Source organism: Oncorhynchus keta, unplaced genomic scaffold (genome assembly GCF_023373465.1).
Source record: "Oncorhynchus keta strain PuntledgeMale-10-30-2019 unplaced genomic scaffold, Oket_V2 Un_contig_28345_pilon_pilon, whole genome shotgun sequence".
NCBI lineage: Eukaryota > Metazoa > Chordata > Actinopteri > Salmoniformes > Salmonidae > Oncorhynchus > Oncorhynchus keta.
This window is the reverse complement of record NW_026285989.1, coordinates 1-22,671: the sequence shown is the minus strand read 5'-3', so window position 1 is coordinate 22,671 and position 22,671 is coordinate 1. Positions and strand designations below refer to the sequence as shown.

Below are 22,671 nucleotides of genomic sequence, written 5' to 3'. Positions count from 1 at the left end.
TGTTTTGTCATACTGTCTGATATACCAACGGCTGTCAGCCAATCAGCATTCAGGGCTCAAACCAGACAGTTTCTAATATTCCAACAATGCAGTGAGTGTCTGGCATCTTTTATTCTTGTGATTTATCATCACCATGATACAATACTGACTTTTCATGGATAAAGACAATCTACCAACATCATCCACCTTTAATGAAGAAGATTACAGTTTGTTAGCATTTACTATTTAATTAATGGATACTTTAAAATATTCTAAACCAGGGGTTGGAACCAGTTCAGTGAACAGAAAAGAAAAATGGAATTTCAAGGAACAGAACCAGAACAGACAACGAAAGGGATCTATACTGTTCCGGAACAGAACAATATTCTAAAAAACACCGGTTCCATCCAGATCATGACATAACAATACATTTTATGTCAATAGAAACCAGCCCTTCTACTGAGTTTAATCAGGTATAAAAAATATCCACAACTGAATTCTACTGGAGGCAATGAGAGATAGATGGAATAGTGCCCCGTTTGGGACATTGAGCCCCAGTATCTACTATATATAGATTCAGCCCCAGTATCTACTATATATAGATTCAGCCCCAGTATCTACTATATATAGATTCAGCCCCAGTATCTACTATATATAGATCAGCCCCAGTATATACTATATATAGACTCAGCCCCAGTAGCCCCAGTATATACTATATATAGATTCAGCCCCAGTATATACTATATATAGACTCAGCCCCCAGTATATGCTATATATACTATATATAGACTCAGCCCCAGTATCTACTATATATAGACTCAGCCCCCAGTATATACTATATATAGACTCAGCCCCCAGTATCTACTATATATAGACTCAGCCCCCAGTATATACTATAAACAGACCCAACCCCAGTATACAGGCCTATATAGACTCAGCCCCAGTAAACAGTCCTATATAGACTCACCCACAGTATACAGGCCTATATAGACTCACCCCCAGTATATACTATAAACAGACTCAGCCCCAGTAAACAGTCCTATATAGACTCAGCCCCAGTATACAGGCCTATATAGACTCAGCCCCAGCAGGCCTATAGACTCAGCCCCAGTATACAGGCCTATATAGACTCAGCCCCAGTATACAGGCCTATATAGACTCAGCCCCAGTAAACAGTCCTAAACAGTATAGACCCAGCCACAGTATACAGGCCTATTTGTGAACTTCCAATTCCAATACACTCATAGAAGTAAAAGAAGATGAAGATAGCCCTAAACGGTGCTGTCCATGACCATGTTGTCACAAAAGATACCATTTCTAGGATAGGTGTGAATATCAATACCTATAGTTAGCTTATGTATCCTCACTTCACATTTATTTCACATCACTCTCCTCTCCCTCAACTTCTCTCTTCTTGGACAATCACATTGAAAGCACAGGCAGGCTTCCCTCCAATGGATATTCTCTCATGACTTTTTAGACTTCTTAGCTGAGTGAATCCCTCTCCACACCGAGCACATTGGTAAGGCTTCTCTCCACTGTGTGATCTCTGATGATTCTTTAGGTCTCCAGCAAAACGGAAATGATTTCCGCACAGTGAGCAGTAGAAAGGTTTCTCCCCTGTATGAATTCTCTGATGATTTGTAAGGCTTCCTGAATGATTGAAGCTCTTCCCACATGTGGTGCAGTGGTAAGGCTTCTCTCCACTATGCACTCTTTCGTGTCTCTTAAGGTTTACTTTCTCACTGAAACTCCTCCCACATTGGGAGCAGAGAAAAGGTTTCTCTCCAGTGTGTACTCTTTGATGATTCTTAAGATTACTTGAGGTACTGAAACTCTTTCCACATTGAGGACAGATGTAACGATCAGGCAGTCTTGATGTATCTGGATCAACTACACCACTATTGTCTTCTTCTTCAACTTCTCTCATTTCCTTCTCATCCTTCTCCTCTTTGACAATCACATTGAAAGTACAGGCAGGTGTCTCTCCAATATGTATTTTCTGATGGCTTTTAAGACTTTTTAGTTGAGGGAATCCCTCCCCACACTGAGAGCAGTGGTAAGGCTTCTCTCCACAGTGTGCTCTCTGATGATTCTTTAGGTTTCCAGCGAAACCAAAACTATTTCCGCACAGAAAGCAACGGTAAGGCTTCTCCCCTGTATGTATTCTCTGATGTTTCTTAAGGTTTCCTGGCTGACTAAAACTCTTCTGACAAAGAGAGCAGTGGTAAGGCTTCTCCCCTGTATGTACTCTTTGGTGTTCCTTAAGACTTCCAGAACGATTGAAGCTTTTCCCACACTGGGTGCAGTGGTAAGGCTTCTCCCCACTATGTACCTTCTCATGTCCCGTGAGGTTGAATTTTTCACGGAACCTCTTCCCACATGTGGCACAGTGAAATGGTTTCTCTCAGTGTGTACTCTTTGATGATTCTTTAGATTACCTGAGGAACGGAAACTCTTCCCACACTGATGACAGGGGAATCGACCACGACCAGATAGTCTTGATGTATCTGGGTCAACTAGACCACTAGATTCCTGCTCTTCCTTAACTTCTCTCTTTACCGTCTCATAGATTTCCTTTTCATCCTCCTCCTCTTTGACAATCACGTTGAATGTACTGGCAGACTTCTCTCCACTGTGGGATCTCTGGTGAGTCTTCAGGTCTCCTGCTCGACTGAAACACTTCCCACATTGAGGACAGGGGTAACTCCCACAACCAGGCAGTCTTGATGCTGTGGAACTGGGCTCCTTGACTGAGTCTGGGTTGGGGATCTCTCCTGTAAGAATATGAACAGATATAGGGTAAGAAACAGACAGAGGAACAAAGTATTTTAGCTTAACCTCTATGAGATGTGTGGGACTGTAAAAAAAATGTGTGGGACTGGTGTAAAATCTAATTTTACATTGGTGCGTTACGTTCAATAGTTCTAAAACATGCATTGATTTTACAGAGAGCCACTTCAAGTTGCAGAAATACTCATCATAAATGTTGACGAAAATTCAAGTGTTACATGTGGAATTAGAGATATACTTCTCCTTAATGAAACCACTGTGTCAGATTTCAAAAAAAACTTTACAGGAAAAAGCATGCAATAATCTGAGTACAGCGCTCAGACAACAAAACAAGCCATATAGATATCCGCCATGTTGTGGAGTCAACAGAAGTCAGAAATAGCATTATAAATATTCACTTACATTTGATGATCTTCATCAGAATGCACTCCCAGGAATCCCAGTTCCACCATAAATGTTTGATTTGTTCGATAATGTCCATCATTTATGTCCAAATAGCGTCTTTTGTTAGGGCATTTGGTAAACAAATCCAAACGCGTATTCAGGTCCAGCCGAACGTCAGATGAAAAGTTCAAAAAGTTATATTACAGGTCGTAGAAACATGCCAAACTAAGTATAGAATCAATCGTTAGGATGTTTTTAACATAAATGTTCAATAATGTTCCAACCGGAGAATTCCTTTGTCTGTAGAAAAGCAATGGAAAGAGAGCTACCTCTCTCGCGACCGCGTGTCATGAGCCCAAGGCACTCTGCCAGACCACTGACTCAAACAGCTCCTATGAGCCCCTCCTTTATAGTTGAATCCTCAAACCAGTTTCTAAAGACGGTTGACATCTAGTGGAAGCCATAGGAAGTGCAATATAACCAATATCCCACTGTTTCTACAGTAAGGGCTGAGTTTTTTTTAACTACAAGCCTCAGATTTCCCACTTCCTGGTTGGATTTTTCTCAGGTTTTCGCCTAACATGTTATACTCACAGACATCATTCAAACAGTTTTAGAAACGTGTTTTCTATCCAATACTAGTAATGATATATATTATATTAGCATCTGGGACAGAGTAGCAGGCAGTTTACTCTGGGCACCTTATTCATCCAAGCTACTCAAAACTGCCCCCATGTGTCACCAGGAAGTTAATGCAGGATTCCACATTAATTAGGATCAACAGTGGATTGAAATAAATACTTTTGCAAGGGGCTTGTTGCATTGCACATAAATAATGCCGCCATTGTTGCGCAATGGTCTGTAGACATTTTTTTGTTCAGGGGGGTGACATGGGTTTCCTTCTTACACATACATCATTCAAACAGTTTTAGAAGGGGTTATAGGCTTGGCGCCTGAGCAGAATCAATGAGTTAGGTGATTCAGCTCTGATAGGGTAAGAAACAGACAGAGAGAAACAAAGTATTTTAGTTCCTGTCAGTGTTTCAAGACATTAATTAGGTTAACAGTGTATTGTTGTTTTTGTAAACGTTATTTCATGTATCGGGCTTGTTGCATTGCACATAAATAATGCCGCCACTTGTCAAAACAAAGAACGCCGTAACAATGCATTTCACAATGGTCTGTAGACATTTTTGAGGGCCACTCGCCTCACCTCATTATTCAAACAGTTTTAGAGGGTTATACTACAAAGCAGAATCAATGAGTTAGCCAGCTAACTTGCCTAAATATTCAGAATTAACATTTTATTCAACAACCAAAAACACATGTTTACATTTCTTAATGAACCAGAAAATCAATAGTTATTTTGGGTTGTTTACCTCTGAACCAAAGAGAATGTTAGCCTGAATTTACCTGAGTCAACAGAGGCCCTGTCCTCCTCTCTCCCTTCCTCCTCCCGCTCATTGATTTCTCTCTCCTCGCCCTCCTCCTTTACAATCACATTGAGTTCCACTGTTTGACTGCAGTCCCCCAGCTTCACTGACAGCAACTCTGGAGCCTGCTGTGAGCTTCTGTGGGCTGGAACACCACAACCAGAACCTGGTTCAGACATGGTAGGTTGGGTAGATCTAAAAAAGAGGCGACCAAAAGAGTTCAGGGTGATTTTCACAAACCTAGATTGTGGTATAGCTCCAGAAAAGACAAACATGTATCTAAGCTAGCTAACCACACATCCCGTCCAGCAGGAAACTTTTTTTGCCTAAAATAAATATAGGATTGACGGCAACAGCCAGTCAGATTAGGCAATAAGTGAAGAAAAACACTGGCTGTTGAGTACAAGCATATACAAGCAATGAATACAAACCCTACAACTCCATCCACAAGGACTAATTTGAACAATTTACACAGAAAATTCTACAAAGTTTGGTAACAATGACAGCACCAAACAGCAAAAACTGTCAATCTGTCAATAATTTTCAGTGGAAATTGTTAAAAGTAGTTTAGAATAGTTTTTTGTGTGTATTTTACCCCCTTTCTGTCCCCAATTTCGTGATATCCAATTGCGATTCAATTACGAAAAAAGAGAGACGCTCCCGGGGGTGTAAACTCAGTGGACTTGGAGACTAGAAGTGTTCCTGGGGGTGTAAACTCAGTGGACTTGGAGACTAGAAGCGTTCCTGGGGGTGTAAACTCAGTGGACTTGGAAACTAGAAGTGTTCCTGGGGGTGTAAACTCAGTGGACTTGGAAACTAGAAGTGTTCCTGGGGGTGTAAAGTCAGTGGACTTGGAGACTAGAAGCGTTCCTGGGGGTGTAAACTCAGTGGACTTGGAAACTAGAAGTGTTCCTGGGGTGTAAACTCAGTGGACTTGGAGACTAGAAGTGTTCCTGGGGGTGTAAAGTCAGTGGACTTGGAGACTAGAAGCGTTCCTGGGGGTGTAAACTCAGTGGACTTGGAAACTAGAAGTGTTCCTGGGGGTGTAAACTCAGTGGACCTGGAAACTAGAAGTGTTCCTGGGGGTGTAAACTCAGTGGACTTGGAGACTAGAAGTGTTCCTGGGGGTGTAAACTCAGTGGACTTGGAGACTAGAAGTGTTCCTGGGGTGTAAACTCAGTGGACTTGGAGACTAGAAGCGTTCCTGGGGGTGTAAACTCAGTGGACTTGGAAACTAGAAGTGTTCCTGGGGGTGTAAAGCCAGTGGACTTGGAGACTAGAAGTGTTCCTGGGGGTGTAAACTCAGTGGACTTGGAGACTAGAAGTGTTCCTGGGGGTGTAAACTCAGTGGACCTGGAAACTAGAAGTGTTCCTGGGGGTGTAAACTCAGTGGACTTGGAGACTAGAAGTGTTCCTGGGGTGTAAACTCAGTGGACTTGGAGACTAGAAGTGTTCCTGGGGGTGTAAACTCAGTCGCGTACAGATAATTGTGTAAGGTGCAATAACTAATAAGACACATTGTTGCCCATTTAGTCTTGAAAAATTATCAAATAACTATTTTATACAAGTATTGTAATTATTCTTTGTACGATAACTAGTATAAAATATATTGATAATTGTGGACAATAATTAATAGGTCTACACACAGAACACATTGTTGACCATTTAGTCTGGAGAAAATAAAAAAATAAACAAACAAATCACATAATATCTTATAGAAATAATTTTATTTACAAAGTATAACCAGAGAGGAAGAGGAAGAGAGAGGCCCAACGCGGCTGCAAATATGTCTCCCTCCAGTAGGTGGCGTTTTCTCGTTTCCAACAAGCAGGAGTTTTTGTGTGTTGGAATATGAGTGTCGATTTTGGTCAACAAAAAAAAGTAACGGCTTATTTCCTACACAAGTTTTACTTGATCGAATAGAAGTTGTGTCATCCTTAAGTCGTTACGAATGTACTGATATAAATAGGACACGTGACATGCATGGGGGGAAACTACCTGCCCTCCAGGGCACGTCCCCGCACCCGATGTCACAGGAAGGCCAAAAAGATCACCAAGGACAACAACCACCCGAATCACTGCCTGTTCACCCCGCTACCATCCAGAAGGCGAGGTCAGTACAGGTGCATCAAAGTTGGGACCGAGAGACTGAAAAATAGCTTCTATCTCAAGGCCATCAGACTGTTAAACAGCCATCGCTAACACAGAGAGGCTGCTACCTACATACAGACTGTTAAACAGCCATCGCTAACACATAGAGGCTGCTACCTACATACAGACTGTTAAACAGCCATCGCTAACACAGAGAGGCTGCTACCTACATACAGAGAGGCTGCTACCTACATACAGACTGTTAAACAGCCACGCTAACACAGCTGCATCGCCGGAGCCATCGAGAGAGGCTGCTAACACATTAACACAGACTGTTAAACAGCCATCGCTAACACAGAGAGGCTGCTACCTACATACAGACTGTTAAACAGACTGCTACCTAAACAGACCAGCCATCGCTAACACAGAGAGGCTGCTACCTACATACAGACTGTTAAACAGCCATCTGCTACACACAGAGAGGCTGCTACCTACAGACTGTTAAACAGCCATCGCTAACAGACCTACATACAGACTGTTAAACAGCAGAACACAGAGAGGCTGCTACCTACATACAGACTGTTAAACAGCCATCGCTAACACAGAGAGGCTGCTACCTACATACAGACTGTTAAACAGCCATGGCTAACACAGAGAGGCTGCTACCTACATACAGACTGTTAAACAGCTATCGCTAACACAGAGAGGCTGCTACCTACATACAGACTGTTAAACAGCCATCGCTAACACAGAGAGGCTGACTACCCATACATACAGACTGTTAAACAGCCATCGCTAACACAGAGAGGCTGCTACCTACATACAGACTTTTCCATATCTTTACATGTATATATTCTTATTCCATTCCTTTACATAGATTTTAGATGTGTGTGTATTGGGTAGTTGTTGTGGAATTGTTAGATTACTTGTTAGATATTACTGCACTGTCGGAACTACAAGCACAAGCATTTCGCTACACTTGCATTTACATCTGCTGACCATGTGTATGTGACCAATAACATTTGATTTGATCCATCTCTCTCCATTGAATACAGGCGGTTGGCATCTACAACCCTCATCAAAACTTTTTTTAAAGGATTACAATAATGAGATGTACCGACCAATTTAAAGAAAGGATAGGGGAGGAGCTAGACAGCCCACCGTGCCGCTTTGTAGACAACCACTCCCATTAATAGGACGGAGAGACATGCATCTTGTCAGTATATCCATGACAGGACTCTTATTCTGAAGGATTCCAAAAGATCCTTGACCCGGAAGTACTTCCTTATTCTTGTCTGTTTCACAACTGTATTTTATTATTTTGATGGCATTTAGCTTCTTATGTCTCTACAAGTTATGTCGATATTCCTTCTTACTTTGCTTGAAAGTGTTACGCCTTGATCACACCAACAGTGTCATTGTATTTTGGTACACCAGAAGTACATTCATTTATTTCCAATGGGACACTGTGTTTGCTTTACAGCATTGCCTATATTCATGAATTGATCGAATGTAATGTATAAAAGTGTATGCCTGGACGGCTTGACAGAAATGGTAGCTGAAGGTTGAACTGTTGCTGCATAGCATTTTGCGCAAAATCACTGTAGGTGTGTTCGAAGCGTTGGGATTCGACGTTTGCATAAACCGGAAGCTGGTGTTGTTCCGAACCCCGTGTACACGCACGCACTCAATTGTTCATTGCTGCGACTTGCTTCCGAGTTGATATTTCTGATCCCGTTTATTCCCTCCTCTATATTTAATATAACACACATACATTAACTATTAATTTCAGTTGCATATGCTGACGCGAAGTTTGTTCTATATGGAGTATTTGACAGGATTTTGGTGGCTCGAGTTGACCAGTAGTGTGTGCAACATTAAGTATTTGACTCTAGACACAAAATTAAGGACATTTTGAAAGGAGGGGGGTTGGCATCTGGCAGAAGTTTGATTTAGTGTAGCAACTTTAGCAACGTTTAGTCCTGCTAATTTTGCTAGCTGGTTACCTAAGTTGCTAAACCAAATATTTGTTTTATTTATTTAACTAGGCAAATCAGTTAACAAATTCTTATTTGCAATGACGGCCTACCAAAAGGCCTGTGGCTAAACAACGAAGTGGAAGTCACACTTCAATCGTGACCCTGAAATAAAGTTAGCATGTTAGCTAGTTAGCTACACAAACGGGTTTTGACGGGAGATGTGTTGCTAACTGGCTAACAGCTAACTAGCTGGGGGAACAACAAAACCAGGCCGCGGAAACCAGAGCGGTTTCATCCTGGAATGTGTTGGTTTACAGACCGTGTTACAAGCATCATTAAAACAAATAATAATCATTAGCAATAGGTTACCTGGAACTGATTTCCTGTTTGGCTGAAAAGAACTTGAGGAAGTGGTGAGGTCTCGTAGAGCAAGAGGAAAAATGTGTCCACTCTCTGAGTGAGTTTGGTCTGGATTATGAGATGCTGCGGGAAATGTTCGTGAGCGTCGTATCAGCGAAGTCATTGTGCATGTTTTACCGGCCTCCGACCGAGAGAAGTCAGGCAAAACACACGAAAATAGATATTTCAACCAAAACAAGACAGCTATCACTACATTCTATTTCTATCAGCAGTGTGAAGTTATATTATTATAACCGTGTACAGCATCTGGTATCCTTTATTATCCTCATGTTACTATCAAATCCATTGTATGGGTCACACATAGTTAGCATATGTTAATGCGAGTGTAGCGAAAGGCTTGTCTTCTAGTTCCGACAGTGCAGTAATATCTAACGGAGTCAATCACCACCTTCCGGAGACACCTGAAACCCCACCTCTTTAAGGAATACCAAGGATAGGATAAGTAATCCTTCTCACCCCCCCCCCTAAAAGATTTAGATGCACTATTGTAAAGTGGCTGTTCCACTGGATGTCATAAGGTGAATGCACCAATTTGTAAGTCGCTCTGGATAAGAGCGTCTGCTAAATGACTTAAATGTAAATGTAATCTAACAATTCCACAACAACTACCTAATACACACAAATCTAAAGGGATGGAATAAGAATATGTACATATAAATATATGGATGAGATGACCGAGAGGCACGATGCAATAGATTGTATAACATACAGTATGTATACATATGAGATGAGTAATGTAAGATATGTAAACATTAAAGTGCCATTATTTAAATGATTTAAAGTGACTATCCTGACATCAATAAAGGCAATCTACCAACATATTGCAGCATTTCGCGACATTCTTTTCTGATTTCTACTTGATTTTGTGGAAGCTTTTCGGAAATTCTGTGATACATTTTTCCGTCCTGCATGTTGATTGTTGTGCAAGTGTGTACCCAATCTTCACAAATCTGAAAAATAACAATTGCACCAATTAATTAGATAAAATGTATCCACCCACACACACACACACACACCTCTCCTCTCCATCAGGCTTGGGGCTTGCTATCAACACAAGATGCACCTCCCAGTCACATTCTCTCTCAAACAAAACAAATTGATTCAAAGCTCATCAATCGCTTTCAATTTGAGCATCGATTTTTGTTGTCTTAAAATGCATGATTGTGATTTTTTTCTGAAAGGGAGATGAACAGAAAACGTAAAAAACTAGATTTTTTTGTGGTTGATAAGTACTTTTAGAACGGTATTACCATTTATTTTTAAATCCAGAAAGCTTGTGCTTTCGTCATACGTATTAAATTGAATACGGCAAAGCTGACAAATTGCACTCAGCGCTTTGAGCAGCGCTCTCCATAGACACACTGGGAAGAGCAGAGTGCCGACCACCCTACTAAAGCCAAGAGTAGACTGGGGAGAGCAGAGCGCCGACCACCCTACTAAAGCCAAGAGTAGACTGGGGAGAGCAGAGTGCCGACCACTCTACTAAAGCCAAGAGTAGACTGGGGAGAGCAGAGTGCCGACCACCCTACTAAAGCCAAGAGTAGACTGGGGAGAGCAGAGGGCCGACCACCCTACTAAAACCAAGAGTAGCGGAGTAAAACGCCACTCACCTTGATTCTTTCAGCGCTTGCCACAGTCTTCCCTGCTACCACGTCAGTCATGGTGATCTGCCGCTGCCGTGGGAACTGTTCTGACATTCTCATATACTTTGCTGATTCGAAGTGACTGTTGATTGTCGACCTTCTCTCGTGTTCCAGCGCAACGTTACACGGAGTGAAAAACAATTTCCCAACCACTCTCCATTCAATACAAACATTCAACAGAGTAGTCTCTTGTGTTTAAGCAATAAGGCCAGAGGGTGTGTGGTATATGGCCAATATACCACTGCGAAGGGCTGTTCTCATGCACGACTGAAAGCGGACTGGCTGGATACAGTCCTTAGCGGAGGTATATTGGCCATATACCACAAACCCCGAGGTGCCTTATTGCTGTTATAAACTGGTTACCAACGTAATTAGAGCAGTAAAAATACATGTTTTGTCCTACTGTCTGATATGCCGACGGCTGTCAGCCAATCAGCATTCAGGGCTCAAACCAGACCGTTTATAATATTCCAACAATGCAGTGAGTGTCTGGCATCTTTTATTCTTGTGATTTATCATCACAATGACACAATACTGACTTTTCATGGATAAAGATAATCTACCAACATCATCCACCTTTAAAGAAGAAGACGATTACAGTTTGTTAGCATTTATTATTTAATTAATGGATACTTTACAATATTCTAAATCAGGGGTTGGAACCAGTTCAGTGAACAGAAAAGAAAAATGGAATTTCAAGGAACAGAACCAGAACAGACAACGAAAGGGATCTATACTGTTCCGGAACAGAACAATATTCTAAAAAACACCGGTTCCATCCAGATCATGACATAACAATACATTTTATGTCAATAGAAACCAGCCCTTCTACTTCTAATCAGGTATAAAAAAAATATCCACAACTGAATTCTACTGTAGTCTATGGACTTATTTTGTATTCAATAGAATAGCCCATAGTCAAACGCAGTACACTACAGAATAGGGCCCATAGTCAAATGCAGTGCACTACAGAATAGGGCCCATGGTCGAAAGTAATGCACTACAGGGTGAATAGCGCACCATTTGGGACATTGAGCCCCAGAATATACTACATATAGACTCAGCCCCAGTACATACTATATATAGACTCAGCCCCCAGTATATACTATATATAGACTCAGCCCCCAGTATATACTATATATAGACTCAGCCCCCAGTATATACTATACATAGACTCAGCCCCCAGTATATACTATATATAGACTCAGCCCCCAGTATATACTATACTCAGCCCCCAGTATATACTATATATAGACTCAGCCCCTAGTATATACTACATAGACCCAGCCCCCAGTATACACTATATATAGACTCAGCCCCCAGTACATACTATATATAGACTCAGCCCCCAGTATATACTATATATAGACTCAGTCCCAGTATACAGGCCTCTATAGACTCAGCCCCTAGTATACAGTATATATAGACTCAGCCCCCAGTATACAGGCCTCTATAGACTCAGCCCCTAGTATATACTATATATAGACTCAGCCTCCAGTATACAGGCCTCTATAGACTCAGCCCTCAGTATACAGGCCTCTATAGACTCAGCCCCTAGTATATACTATATATAGACTCAGCCCCCAGTATACAGGCCTCTATAGACTCAGCCCCCAGTATACAGGATCTATAGACTCAGCCCCCAGTATACAGGCCTCTATAGACTCAGCCCCCAGTATACAGGCCTCTATAGACTCAGCCCCTAGTATACAGTATATATAGACTCAGCCCCCAGTATACAGGCCTCTATAGACTCAGCCCCTAGTATACAGTATATATAGACTCAGCCCCCAGTATACAGGCCTCTATAGACTCAGCCCCTAGTATACACTATATATAGACTCAGCCCCCAGTATACAGGCCTCTATAGACTATGTTACTGTTTTACATGTTAGTCATGTACATACGTTGCTTTAACAGGAAATAATGTATTTTAAAAAAAAAACATACTACACATTCATCATCTCAAGCACCACCCCAACATCAACATATGTGATGACATCATCAACCAATTAGTAGGTAATTAGTAAACAATTCCTCCTGATAATTGGATAAAATCACTCTGATGTCATTGGAAACACATATTCCTCTATATATTTCACTGCAAAACATAAAAATGTGCCATTTTCACAAATGTTGATGTTGGGGGTGGTGCTTGAGATTATGACTATGTAATTGTGAAATTGCCCTGTAACATGATACTGTGGTAGTTAAACGTTAGATATTGTTGTTTATTGTGTCATCTGTGCATTCAAAAGAAAGACAGTAGCGCCTTAGACCGCTGTGACACTCGGGAGGCCAGACGTCATGTTTTTACCATGACTAGACTAATAAGGCTGGGACATCAGTTTGTCAATGTTCATGCTGTAATGATCATGCTATTTAATCAGCTTCTGGATATGACACACCTGTCAGGTGGATGGATTATCTTCACAAAAGAAAAAAATGCTCAATAACAAGGACGTAAACAAATTTGAGCACAAAATTTGTGTGAATGGAAAACGTATTGTTCAGTATATCGATCTCATGTAAAGGCTTTAGGCCTGGGAATAGCATTACTACAGCAACCACTATAGTTGTTAACGATCTTGTCTCGATCTCATCTAAATACGGATGATACTATATTACCTTACGGAATTACCCCGGCTGCTGACCTGGCTGTGACAAGGCTACAGTCTGATTTTACAGTTGTGCAGGAAAACCCCTTACTGTTTTTTAAAACTCAAACCTGGTCACAGGGTTGTTTAACTCTAGAGACTCCATTGGGGTTGGTTAACTCTAGTAGAGACTCCATTGGGGTTGGTTAACTCTAGAGACTCCATTGGGGTTGGTTAACTCTAGAGACTCCATTGGGGTTGGTTAACTCTAGAGACTCCATTGGGGTTGGTTAACTCTAGAGACTCCATTGGGGTTGGTTAACTCTAGAGACTCCATTGGGGTTGGTTAACACTAGAGACTCCATTGGGGTTGGTTAACACTAGACTCCATTGGGGTTGGTTAACTCTAGAGACTCCATTGGGGTTGGTTAACTCTAGAGACTCCATTGGGGTTGGTTAACTCTAGAGACTCCATTGGGGTTGGTTAACTCTAGAGACTCCATTGGGGTTGGTTAACTCTAGAGACTCCATTGGGGTTGGTTAACTCTAGAGACTCCATTGGGGTTGGTTAACTCTAGAGACTCCATTGGGGTTGGTTAACACTAGAGACTCCATTGGGGTTGGTTAACACTAGACTCCATTGGGGTTGGTTAACTCTAGAGACTCCATTGGTGTTGGTTAACTCTAGAGACTCCATTGGGGTTGGTTAACTCTAGAGACTCCATTGGGGTTGGTTAACTCTAGAGACTCCATTGGGGTTGGTTAACTCTAGAAACTCCATTGGGGTTGGTTAACACTTCCATTGGGGTTGGTTAACTCTAGAGACTCCATTGGTGTTGGTTAACTCTAGAGACTCCATTGGGGTTGGTTAACTCTAGAGACTCCATTGGGGTTGGTTAACTCTAGAAACTCCATTGGGGTTGGTTAACTCTAGAGACTCCATTGGGGTTGGTTAACTCTAGTAGAGACTCCATTGGGGTTGGTTAACTCTAGTAGAGACTCCATTGGGGTTGGTTAACTCTAGAGACTCCATTGGGGTTGGTTAACTCTAGAGACTCCATTGGGGTTGGTTAACTCTAGAGACTCCATTGGGGTTGGTTAACACTAGAGACTCCATTGGGGTTGGTTAACACTAGACTCCATTGGGGTTGGTTAACTCTAGAGACTCCATTGGTGTTGGTTAACTCTAGAGACTCCATTGGGGTTGGTTAACTCTAGAGACTCCATTGGGGTTGGTTAACTCTAGAGACTCCATTGGGGTTGGTTAACTCTAGAAACTCCATTGGGGTTGGTTAACACTAGACTCCATTGGGGTTGGTTAACTCTAGAGACTCCATTGGTGTTGGTTAACTCTAGAGACTCCATTGGGGTTGGTTAACTCTAGAGACTCCATTGGGGTTGGTTAACTCTAGAACTCCACTCCAGAAACTTGGGGTTGGTTAACTCTAGAGACTCCATTGGGGTTGGTTAACTCTAGTAGAGACTCCATTGGGGTTGGTTAACTCTAGAGACTCCATTGGGGTTGGTTAACTCTAGTAGAGACTCCATTGGGGTTGGTTTACTCTAGTAGAGACTCCATTGGGGTCTACAGAGTTCGGTAGATCAGCATTTGGTTTCCTTGTGCCTTGCGTGTGTCGAATAATCTACAATGCACTTTAAAATTGGAGGAATTGGTGCCTCAAGGGCATTTCAGACAGTTGTTATGGGACATTGTTGCTAAAGAATGTCTGTTTTTTTATGATTGTGTTTTACTTTGTGTCATGTTGTGTATAACACTGTGTATATTGTTTTTATGAATGGGTAGTTGCATGTGTATATGAATTGGTAGTTTAATGGGTTTATTGTATATTAATGTGTATTGTGGTGCTATACAGGCCTCATCTGGAAAAGAGACCTCGGTCTCAGTATTGACTCCCTGTCAAAATAAAGGTCAGATTCATACACTCTCTAGCACATTAGGTGGTGGTGGTATTCAAGTTGAGTTCATTTGTGAACTTCCAATTCACTCAGAAGTAAAAGAAGATGAAGATAGCCCTAAATGGTGCAGTCCATGACACCACTGCAAGGATAGGTGTGAATATCAATACCTATAGTTAGCTTATGTATCCTCACTTCACGTTTATTTCACATCACTCTCCTCTCCTTCAACTTCTTTCTCTTTTGGACAATCACATTGAAAGCACAGGCAGGCTTCCCTCCAATGGATATTCTCTCATGACTTCTTAGACTTCTTAGCTGAGTGAATCCCTCCACACCGAGCACATTGGTAAGGCTTCTCTCCACTGTGTGATCTCTGATGATTCTTTAGGTCTCCTGCAAAACGAAAATTATTTCCGCAAAGTGAGCAGTGGTAAGGTTTCTCCCCTGTATGAATTCTCTGATGATCTCTAAGACTTCCTGAATGATTGAAGCTCTTCCCACATGTGGTGCAGTGGTAAGGCTTCTCTCCACTATGTACTCTTTCGTGTCTCTTAAGGTTTACTTTCTCACTGAAACTCCTCCCACATTGGGAGCAGAGGAAAGGTTTCTCTCCAGTGTGTACTCTTTGATGATTCTTAAGATTACTTGAGGAACTGAACATCTTTCCACATTGAGGACAGGGGTAACGACCCCGATCAGGCAATCTTGATGTATCTGGGTCAACTACACCACTGTTGTTGTTGTCCTCTTCAACTTCTCTAATTTTCTTCCCATCCTCCTCTTCTTTGACAATCACATTGAAAGTACAGTCACCATCCTCCTCTTTGACAATCACATTGAAAGTAGAGGGAGACGTCTCTCCAATATGTATTTTCTGATGACTTTTAAGACTTTTTAGTTGAGGGAATCCCTCCCCACACTGAGAGCAGCGGTAAGGCTTCTCTCCACAGTGTGATCTCTGATGATTCTTTAGGTTTCCAGCAAAACAAAAACTATTTCCACACAGAGAGCAACGGTAAGGCTTCTCCCCTGTATGTATTCTCTGATGTTTCTTAAGGTTTCCTGGCTGACTAAAACTCTTCTGACAAAGAGAGCAGTGGTAAGGCTTCTCCCCTGTATGTACTCTTTGATGTTCCTTAAGACTTCCAGAACGATTGAAGCTTTTCCCACACTGGGTGCAGTGATATGGCTTCTCCCCACTATGTACCTTCTCATGTCTCGTGAGGTTGAATTTTTCACGGAAACTCTTCCCACATGTGGCACAGTGAAATGGTTTCTCTCGAGTGTGTACTCTTTGATGATTCTTTAGTTTACCTGAGGAACGGAAACTCTTCCCACACTGATGACAGGGGAATCGACCACGACCAGATAATTTTGATGTATCTGGGTCAACTAGACTACTAGGTTCCTGCTCTTCCTTAACTTCTCTCTTTACCGTCTCATCGATTTCCTTTTCATCCTCCTCCTCTTTGACAATCACATTGAAAGTACTGGCAGACTTCTCTCGACTGTGCGATCTCTGATGAGTCTTCAGGTCTCCTGCTCGACTGAAACCTTTTCCACATTGGGAGCAGTGGTACGGTTTCTCTCCATTGTGAACTCTTTGATGATTCTTTAGATTACCTGAGGAACTGAAACTCTTTCCACATTGAGGACAGGGGTAACGACCACGAAGTCTTGATGTATCAGGGTCAACTATACCACTAGTTTCCTTCTCTTCCTCAACTCCTCTCTTTTCCTTCTCATCCTCCTCCTCTTTGACAATCACATTGAGAGTACAGTCACCGTCCTCCTCTTTGACAATCACATTGAAAGTACAGGTAGGCTTCTCTCCACTGTGCGATCTCTGATGAGTCTTCAGGTCTCCTGCTCGACTGAAACACTTCCCACATTGAGGACAGGGGTAACTCCCACAACCAGGCAGTCTTGATGCTGTGGAACTGGGCTCGTTGACCGAGTCTGGGTTGGGGATCTCTCCTGTAAGAATATGAACAGATATAGGGTAAGAAACAGACAGAGAGAAACAAAGTATTTTAGCTTCATGCAGGATTCAACATTAATTAGGATTAACAGTGTATTGAAAGAAATACTTTTGCAAGGGGCTTGTTGCATTGCACATAAATAATGCCGCCATTGTCAAATTACAATGCATTGCGCATTGGTCGGAAGACATTTTTGAGGGCCACTCGCCTCACCTCTTACACATACTGAGGGTTATACTACAAAGCAGAATCAATGAGTTAGCCAGCTAACTTGCCTAAATATTCTGAATTAACATTTTATTCAACAACCAAAAACACATGTTTACGTTTCTTAATGAACCAGAAAAGCAATGCTTATTTTGGGTTGTTTACCTCTGAACCAAAGAGGATGTTAGCCTGAATTTACCTGAGTCAACAGAGTCCCTGTCCTCCTCTCTCCCTTCCTCCTCCCGCTCATTGATTTCTCGCTCCTCCTCCTCCTCTTTGACAATCACATTGAGTTCCACTGTTTGACTGCAGTATCCCAGGTTCACTGACAGCATCTCTGGACCCCGCTGTGAGCTTCTCTGGGCTGGAACACCACAACCAGAACCTGGTTCAGACATGGTAGGCTAGAGGTGGATCTAAAAGAGGAGACCGAAAGAGTTCAGGGTGATTTTCACAAACCTAGATCGTGGTATAGCTCCAGAAAAGACAACAAAAATGTATCTAAGCGGGTCACTTTCACACTGTACATACAGTACCAATCAACAGTTTGGACACACCTACCCATTCAAGGGCTTTTCTTTCTTTCTTCTACATTGTAGAATAATAGTGAAAACATCAAAACTATGAAATAACTCATATGGAAACATGTAGTAACCAAAGAAAGTGTCAAACAATTTTAAAATATATTTTATATTTGAGATTCTTCAAAGTAGCCACCCTTTGCCTTGATGACAGCTTTGCACACTCTTGGCATTCTCTCAACCAGCTTCATGAGGTCATATGGAATGCATTTCAATTAACAGGTGTGCCTTGTTAAAAGTTAATTTGTGTAATTTATTTCCTTCTTAATGCGTTTGAGCGAATCAGTTGTGTTGTGACAAGGTAGGGGTGGTATACAGACGATAGCCCTGTTTGGTAAAAGACCAAGTCAACATTATGGCAAGAACAGCTCAAATAAGCAAAGAGAAACGACAGTCATGAAGGTCAGTCAATACGGAACATTTCAAGACCTTTGAATGTTTCTTCAAGTGCAGTCACAAAAACCATCAGGCGCAATGATGAAACTGGCTCATGAGGAACGCCACAGGAAAGGAAGACCCAGAGTTTCCCCTGTTGCAGAGGACAAGTTCATTACAGTTAACTGCACCTCAGATTGCAGCCCAAATAAATGCTTCACCGAGTTCAAGTAACAGACACATCTCAACATCAACTGTTCAGAGGAGACCGCGTGAAATCAGGCCTTTATGGTCGAATTGCTGCAAAGAAACCACTACTAGAGGACACCAATAGGAAGGGACTTGCTTGGGCCAAGAAACATGAGCAATGGACATTAGCCCGGTGGAAATCTGTCCTTTGTTTTGATGAGTCCAAATTCTTGGTTCCAACCACCATGTCTTTGACACGCAGAGTAGGTGAACGGATGTGTGGTTCCCACTGTGACGCACGGAGGAGGAGGTGTGATGGTGCTTTGCTAGTGACACTGTCTGTGATTTATTTAGAATTCAACGCACATTTAACCAGCATGCAGCATTATGCAGCGATATGCCATCCCATCTGGTTTGGGCTTAGCCCCACTATCATTTGTTTTTCAACAGGACAATGACCCAACACACCTCCAGGCTGTGTAAGAGCTATTTGACCAAGAAGAAGAGTGATGGAATGCTGCATCAGATGACCTGGCATCCACAATCACCCAACCTCAACCCAACTGAGATGGTTTGGGATGAGCTGGACTGCAGAGTGAAGGAAAAGCAGCCAAGAAGTGCTCAGCATATGTGGGAACTCCTCGAAGACTGTTGGAAAAGCATTCGTTTAACACTTTTTCAGTTACTACATGATTTCATGTGCCATTTTATAGTTTTGATGTCTTCACTACTAAAAATAGTAAAAAATAAAGAAAAACCTTTGAAGGAGTAGGTCTGTGTAAACCTTTGAAGGAGTAGGTCTGTGTATACCTTTGAAGGAGTAGGTGTGTGTATACCTTTGAAGGAGTAGGTCTGTGTAAACCTTTGAAGGAGTAGGTGTGGTGTGTGTAAACCTTTGAAGGAGTAGGTCTGTGTAAACCTTTGAAGGAGTAGGTCTTTGAAGGAGTAGGTCTGTGTAAACCTTTGAAGGGAGTAGGTCTGTGTAAACCTTTGAAGGAGTAGGTGTGTTTGAAGGAGTATACCTTTGAAGGAGTAGGTCTGTGTAAACCTTTGAAGGAGTAGGTGTGTGTAAACCTTTGAAGGAGTAGGTCTGTGTAAACCTTTGAAGGAGTAGGTGTGTGTAAACCTTTGAAGGAGTAGGTCTGTGTAAACCTTTGAAGGAGTAGGTAAACCTTTGAAGGAGTAGGTCTGTGTAAACCTTTGAAGGAGTAGGTCTGTGTAAACCTTTGAAGGAGTAGGTCTGTGTAAACCTTTGAAGGAGTAAACCTTTGAAGGAGTAGGTCTGTGTATACCTTTGAAGGAGTAGGTCTGTGTAAACCTTTGAAGGAGTAGGTCTGTGTAAACCTTTGAAGGAGTAGGTCTGTGTATACTGAAGGAGTAGGTCTGTGTAAACCTTTGAAGGAGTAGGTCTGTGTGAAGGAGTAGGTCTGTGTATACCTTTGAAGGAGTAGGTCTGTGTAAACCTTTGAAGGAGTAGGTCTGTGTAAACCTTTGAAGGAGTAGGTCTGTGTATACCTTTGATATATTCCAGCTCATGAATTTCCAGAATAGGTGTATTTGCATTAGCGACCCTATCTGCTACTCCCGGCTACTTCTTATCGTTGCCAACTTCACAACGTCACTGAGTTCACACCCAGAGAAGTGTCGCTGTCCATTTTGCAGCCCTTAAAGAGTAGGCAATCCAAGTAGATTTTTCATATTGGACACGTACATTCTGTTTTGTATGCTACGGACTCTAGTGAGTAGAGGCTGGACCCTGTTTTTTTTAGACACAATCGATTATGTACGGTGCAGTATTTATGTCCATTATGATAAACAAGTGGATTAAAGCTGATTGGCCACTCTTTAAAGGGCTGCAAAATGAGCAGCGACGCTCCCGGGGGTGTAAACTCAGTGGACTTGGAGACTAGAAGTGTTCCTGGGGGTGTAAACTCAGTGGACTTGGAGACTAGAAGTGTTCCTGGGGTTGTAAACTCAGTGGACTTGGAGACTAGAAGTGTTCCTGGGGTTGTAAACTCAGTGGACTTGGAGACTAGAAGTGTTCCTGGGGGTGTAAACTCAGTGGACTTGGAGACTAGAAGTGTTCCTGGGGGTGTAAACTCAGTGGACTTGGAGACTAGAAGTGTTCCTGGGGTTGTAAACTCAGTGGACTTGGAGACTAGAAGTGTTCCTGGGGGTGTAAACTCAGTGGACTTGGAGACTAGAAGTGTTCCTGGGTAGAATGGACCTTTTACTGCAGCACAACGTACACAAGATAAGAGTACACACACCAACAACATTGTTGACCATTTAGGATTGAAATAAACAAATACATCCCACAATATCTTATAGAAATACTTGTTATCAAACAAAGAATAATTACAAGGATAAAATACATGGATAATTCTGCACTAATTATTAATTTACAAAGTATTCACACAGAGAGGAAGTGGAAGAGAGAGGCCCAGCTAGGGTGCAAATCTGTATCCGTCCAGCAGGTGGTGTTTTCCCTCCCAGTTGTATGGCTATGTAACAGGTTTTTGTATGAAGTCAATGAGAGTGCGTCAATTCAGTCAACAACAAAAATATTATTTGCGATACAAGGTTTATTTGATCTAATAGAAGTTTCGTAATGTTTAAGTCGTTACGAGTGTACTGATATAAGTAGGACACTATACTGGAGTTGTCCAAAGATGGGAGTAAATGTTAGTAGCATACAATCTCTCCATTGAATACAGGCGGTTGGTGTCCACAACCCTCATCAAATCTTTTTTTATAAGGATTACAATAATGAGATGTATCCACCAATTCAAAGAAAGGATAGGGGGGAGGAGCTAGACAGCCCACCGTGCCGCTTTGTAGACAACCACTCCCATTACTAGAGCGGAGAGACATGCATCTTGTCAGTTTATCCAAAAGAACGGGACTCTTATTCTGGAGGATTCCAAAATATCCTTGACCTGGAAGTACTTAGTTATTCTTGCCTGCGTCACAGCTGTGTCATAATGACGGAAAGTCGAATGTTGCTTCTTAGGTCGACATTCCTTCTTAATTTGCTTGAAAATATTATGGAAAAAGGGTTATGCCTTGATCACACCAACAGAATTATAATATTGCACAAAAAGGTACACAGCATCATATCTGGATGTGTGTGCAGAATTCACATTCTGCTACCATTTCCGTCAAGACGTCTATGACGTCATACAGTTTGACGCATATGTTCATTAAATTCAACATAAATCACCAAACAGAACGCACTGCCTCTGCAAACCAATGCTGCAAGGCAAACGCCGGACCAGTTGGATAAGAAATTACTTTTTATTTTTACCTTTAACGAGGCAAGCCAGTTAAGAACAAATTATTATATTTACAATGAAGGCCTACCCTGGCCAATTGTGCGACACCCTATGGGACTCCCGACCACGGCCGGTTGTGATACAGCCTGGAATCGAACCAGGGTCAGTAGTGACGCCTTTAGCACTGAGATGCAGTGCCTTAGATCGCTGCGCCACTCGGGAAAAACGCAATAATACTGTCGGTATGATCGAGGCGTTAGCTGTTTGCATAAACCTGTGGCCGGTTAGTCCAGCTAATTTGGCTAGCTACCTAGACAGCTAAACCAAATATTTTGTAAACAACCTATCTATCTGTGGCTAAACAAATGAGCAGCCGGTTAGCTAATTCCTCACAACAGTCATTTTACTCACAATGAGTCGACAGCTGGCTAACTATTAAATAAAAGTCACACTTCAACCGTGACCCTGAAATAAAGTTAGCATGTTAGCTAGCTAGCTACACAAACGGGTTTTGACGGGAGATGTGTTGCTAACTGGCTAACAGCTAACTAGCTGGGGAACAACAAAACCAGGCCGCGGAAACCAGAGCGGTTTCATCCTGGAATGTGTTGGTTTACAGACCGTGTTACAAGCATCATTAAAACAAATAATAATCATTAGCAATAGGTTACCTGGAACTGATTTCCTGTTTGGCTGAAAATAATTGGGAATTAGTGAGGTCTCGTAGAGCAAACTGAAAAAACGTATCCACTTTCCGAGTGAGTTTGGTCTGGATTATGAGATGCTGCAGGAAATGTTCGTGAGCGTCGTATCAGCGAAGTCA

The 22,671-nt window shown here is 42.0% G+C and overlaps 2 protein-coding genes across 3 annotated transcripts; both read right to left on the bottom strand.

The window, feature by feature from the left end:
- Nucleotides 1–1,086: 1,086 nt before the first annotated feature.
- LOC118376723 (zinc finger protein 345-like) lies at nucleotides 1,087–22,652 on the bottom strand. Of its 2 annotated transcripts, XR_008113314.1 has the most exons (4): nucleotides 22,520–22,652; nucleotides 17,628–17,844; nucleotides 15,407–17,216; nucleotides 1,087–1,321 (listed from the first exon to the last, which is right to left on the bottom strand). XR_008113314.1 is itself a non-coding variant. In XM_052507009.1 (3 exons), exons 2-3 carry the CDS (start codon nucleotides 17,824–17,826, stop codon nucleotides 15,532–15,534), a joined length of 1,884 nt encoding a protein of 627 aa, XP_052362969.1. In that variant the 5' UTR covers nucleotides 17,827–17,844; nucleotides 22,520–22,652; the 3' UTR covers nucleotides 14,759–15,531. The 2 variants fall into 2 exon arrangements, 1 of the variants encoding a protein (XP_052362969.1); XM_052507009.1 differs by lacking the exon at nucleotides 1,087–1,321 and having other exon boundaries at nucleotides 14,759–17,216.
- Nucleotides 1,320–4,768, bottom strand: LOC127923110 (zinc finger protein 16-like). The gene is made up of 3 exons (XM_052507016.1): nucleotides 4,570–4,768; nucleotides 2,598–2,756; nucleotides 1,320–2,385 (listed from the first exon to the last, which is right to left on the bottom strand). Exons 1-3 carry the CDS (start codon nucleotides 4,766–4,768, stop codon nucleotides 1,379–1,381), a joined length of 1,365 nt encoding a protein of 454 aa, XP_052362976.1. The 3' UTR covers nucleotides 1,320–1,378.
- Nucleotides 22,653–22,671: the final 19 nt, after the last annotated feature.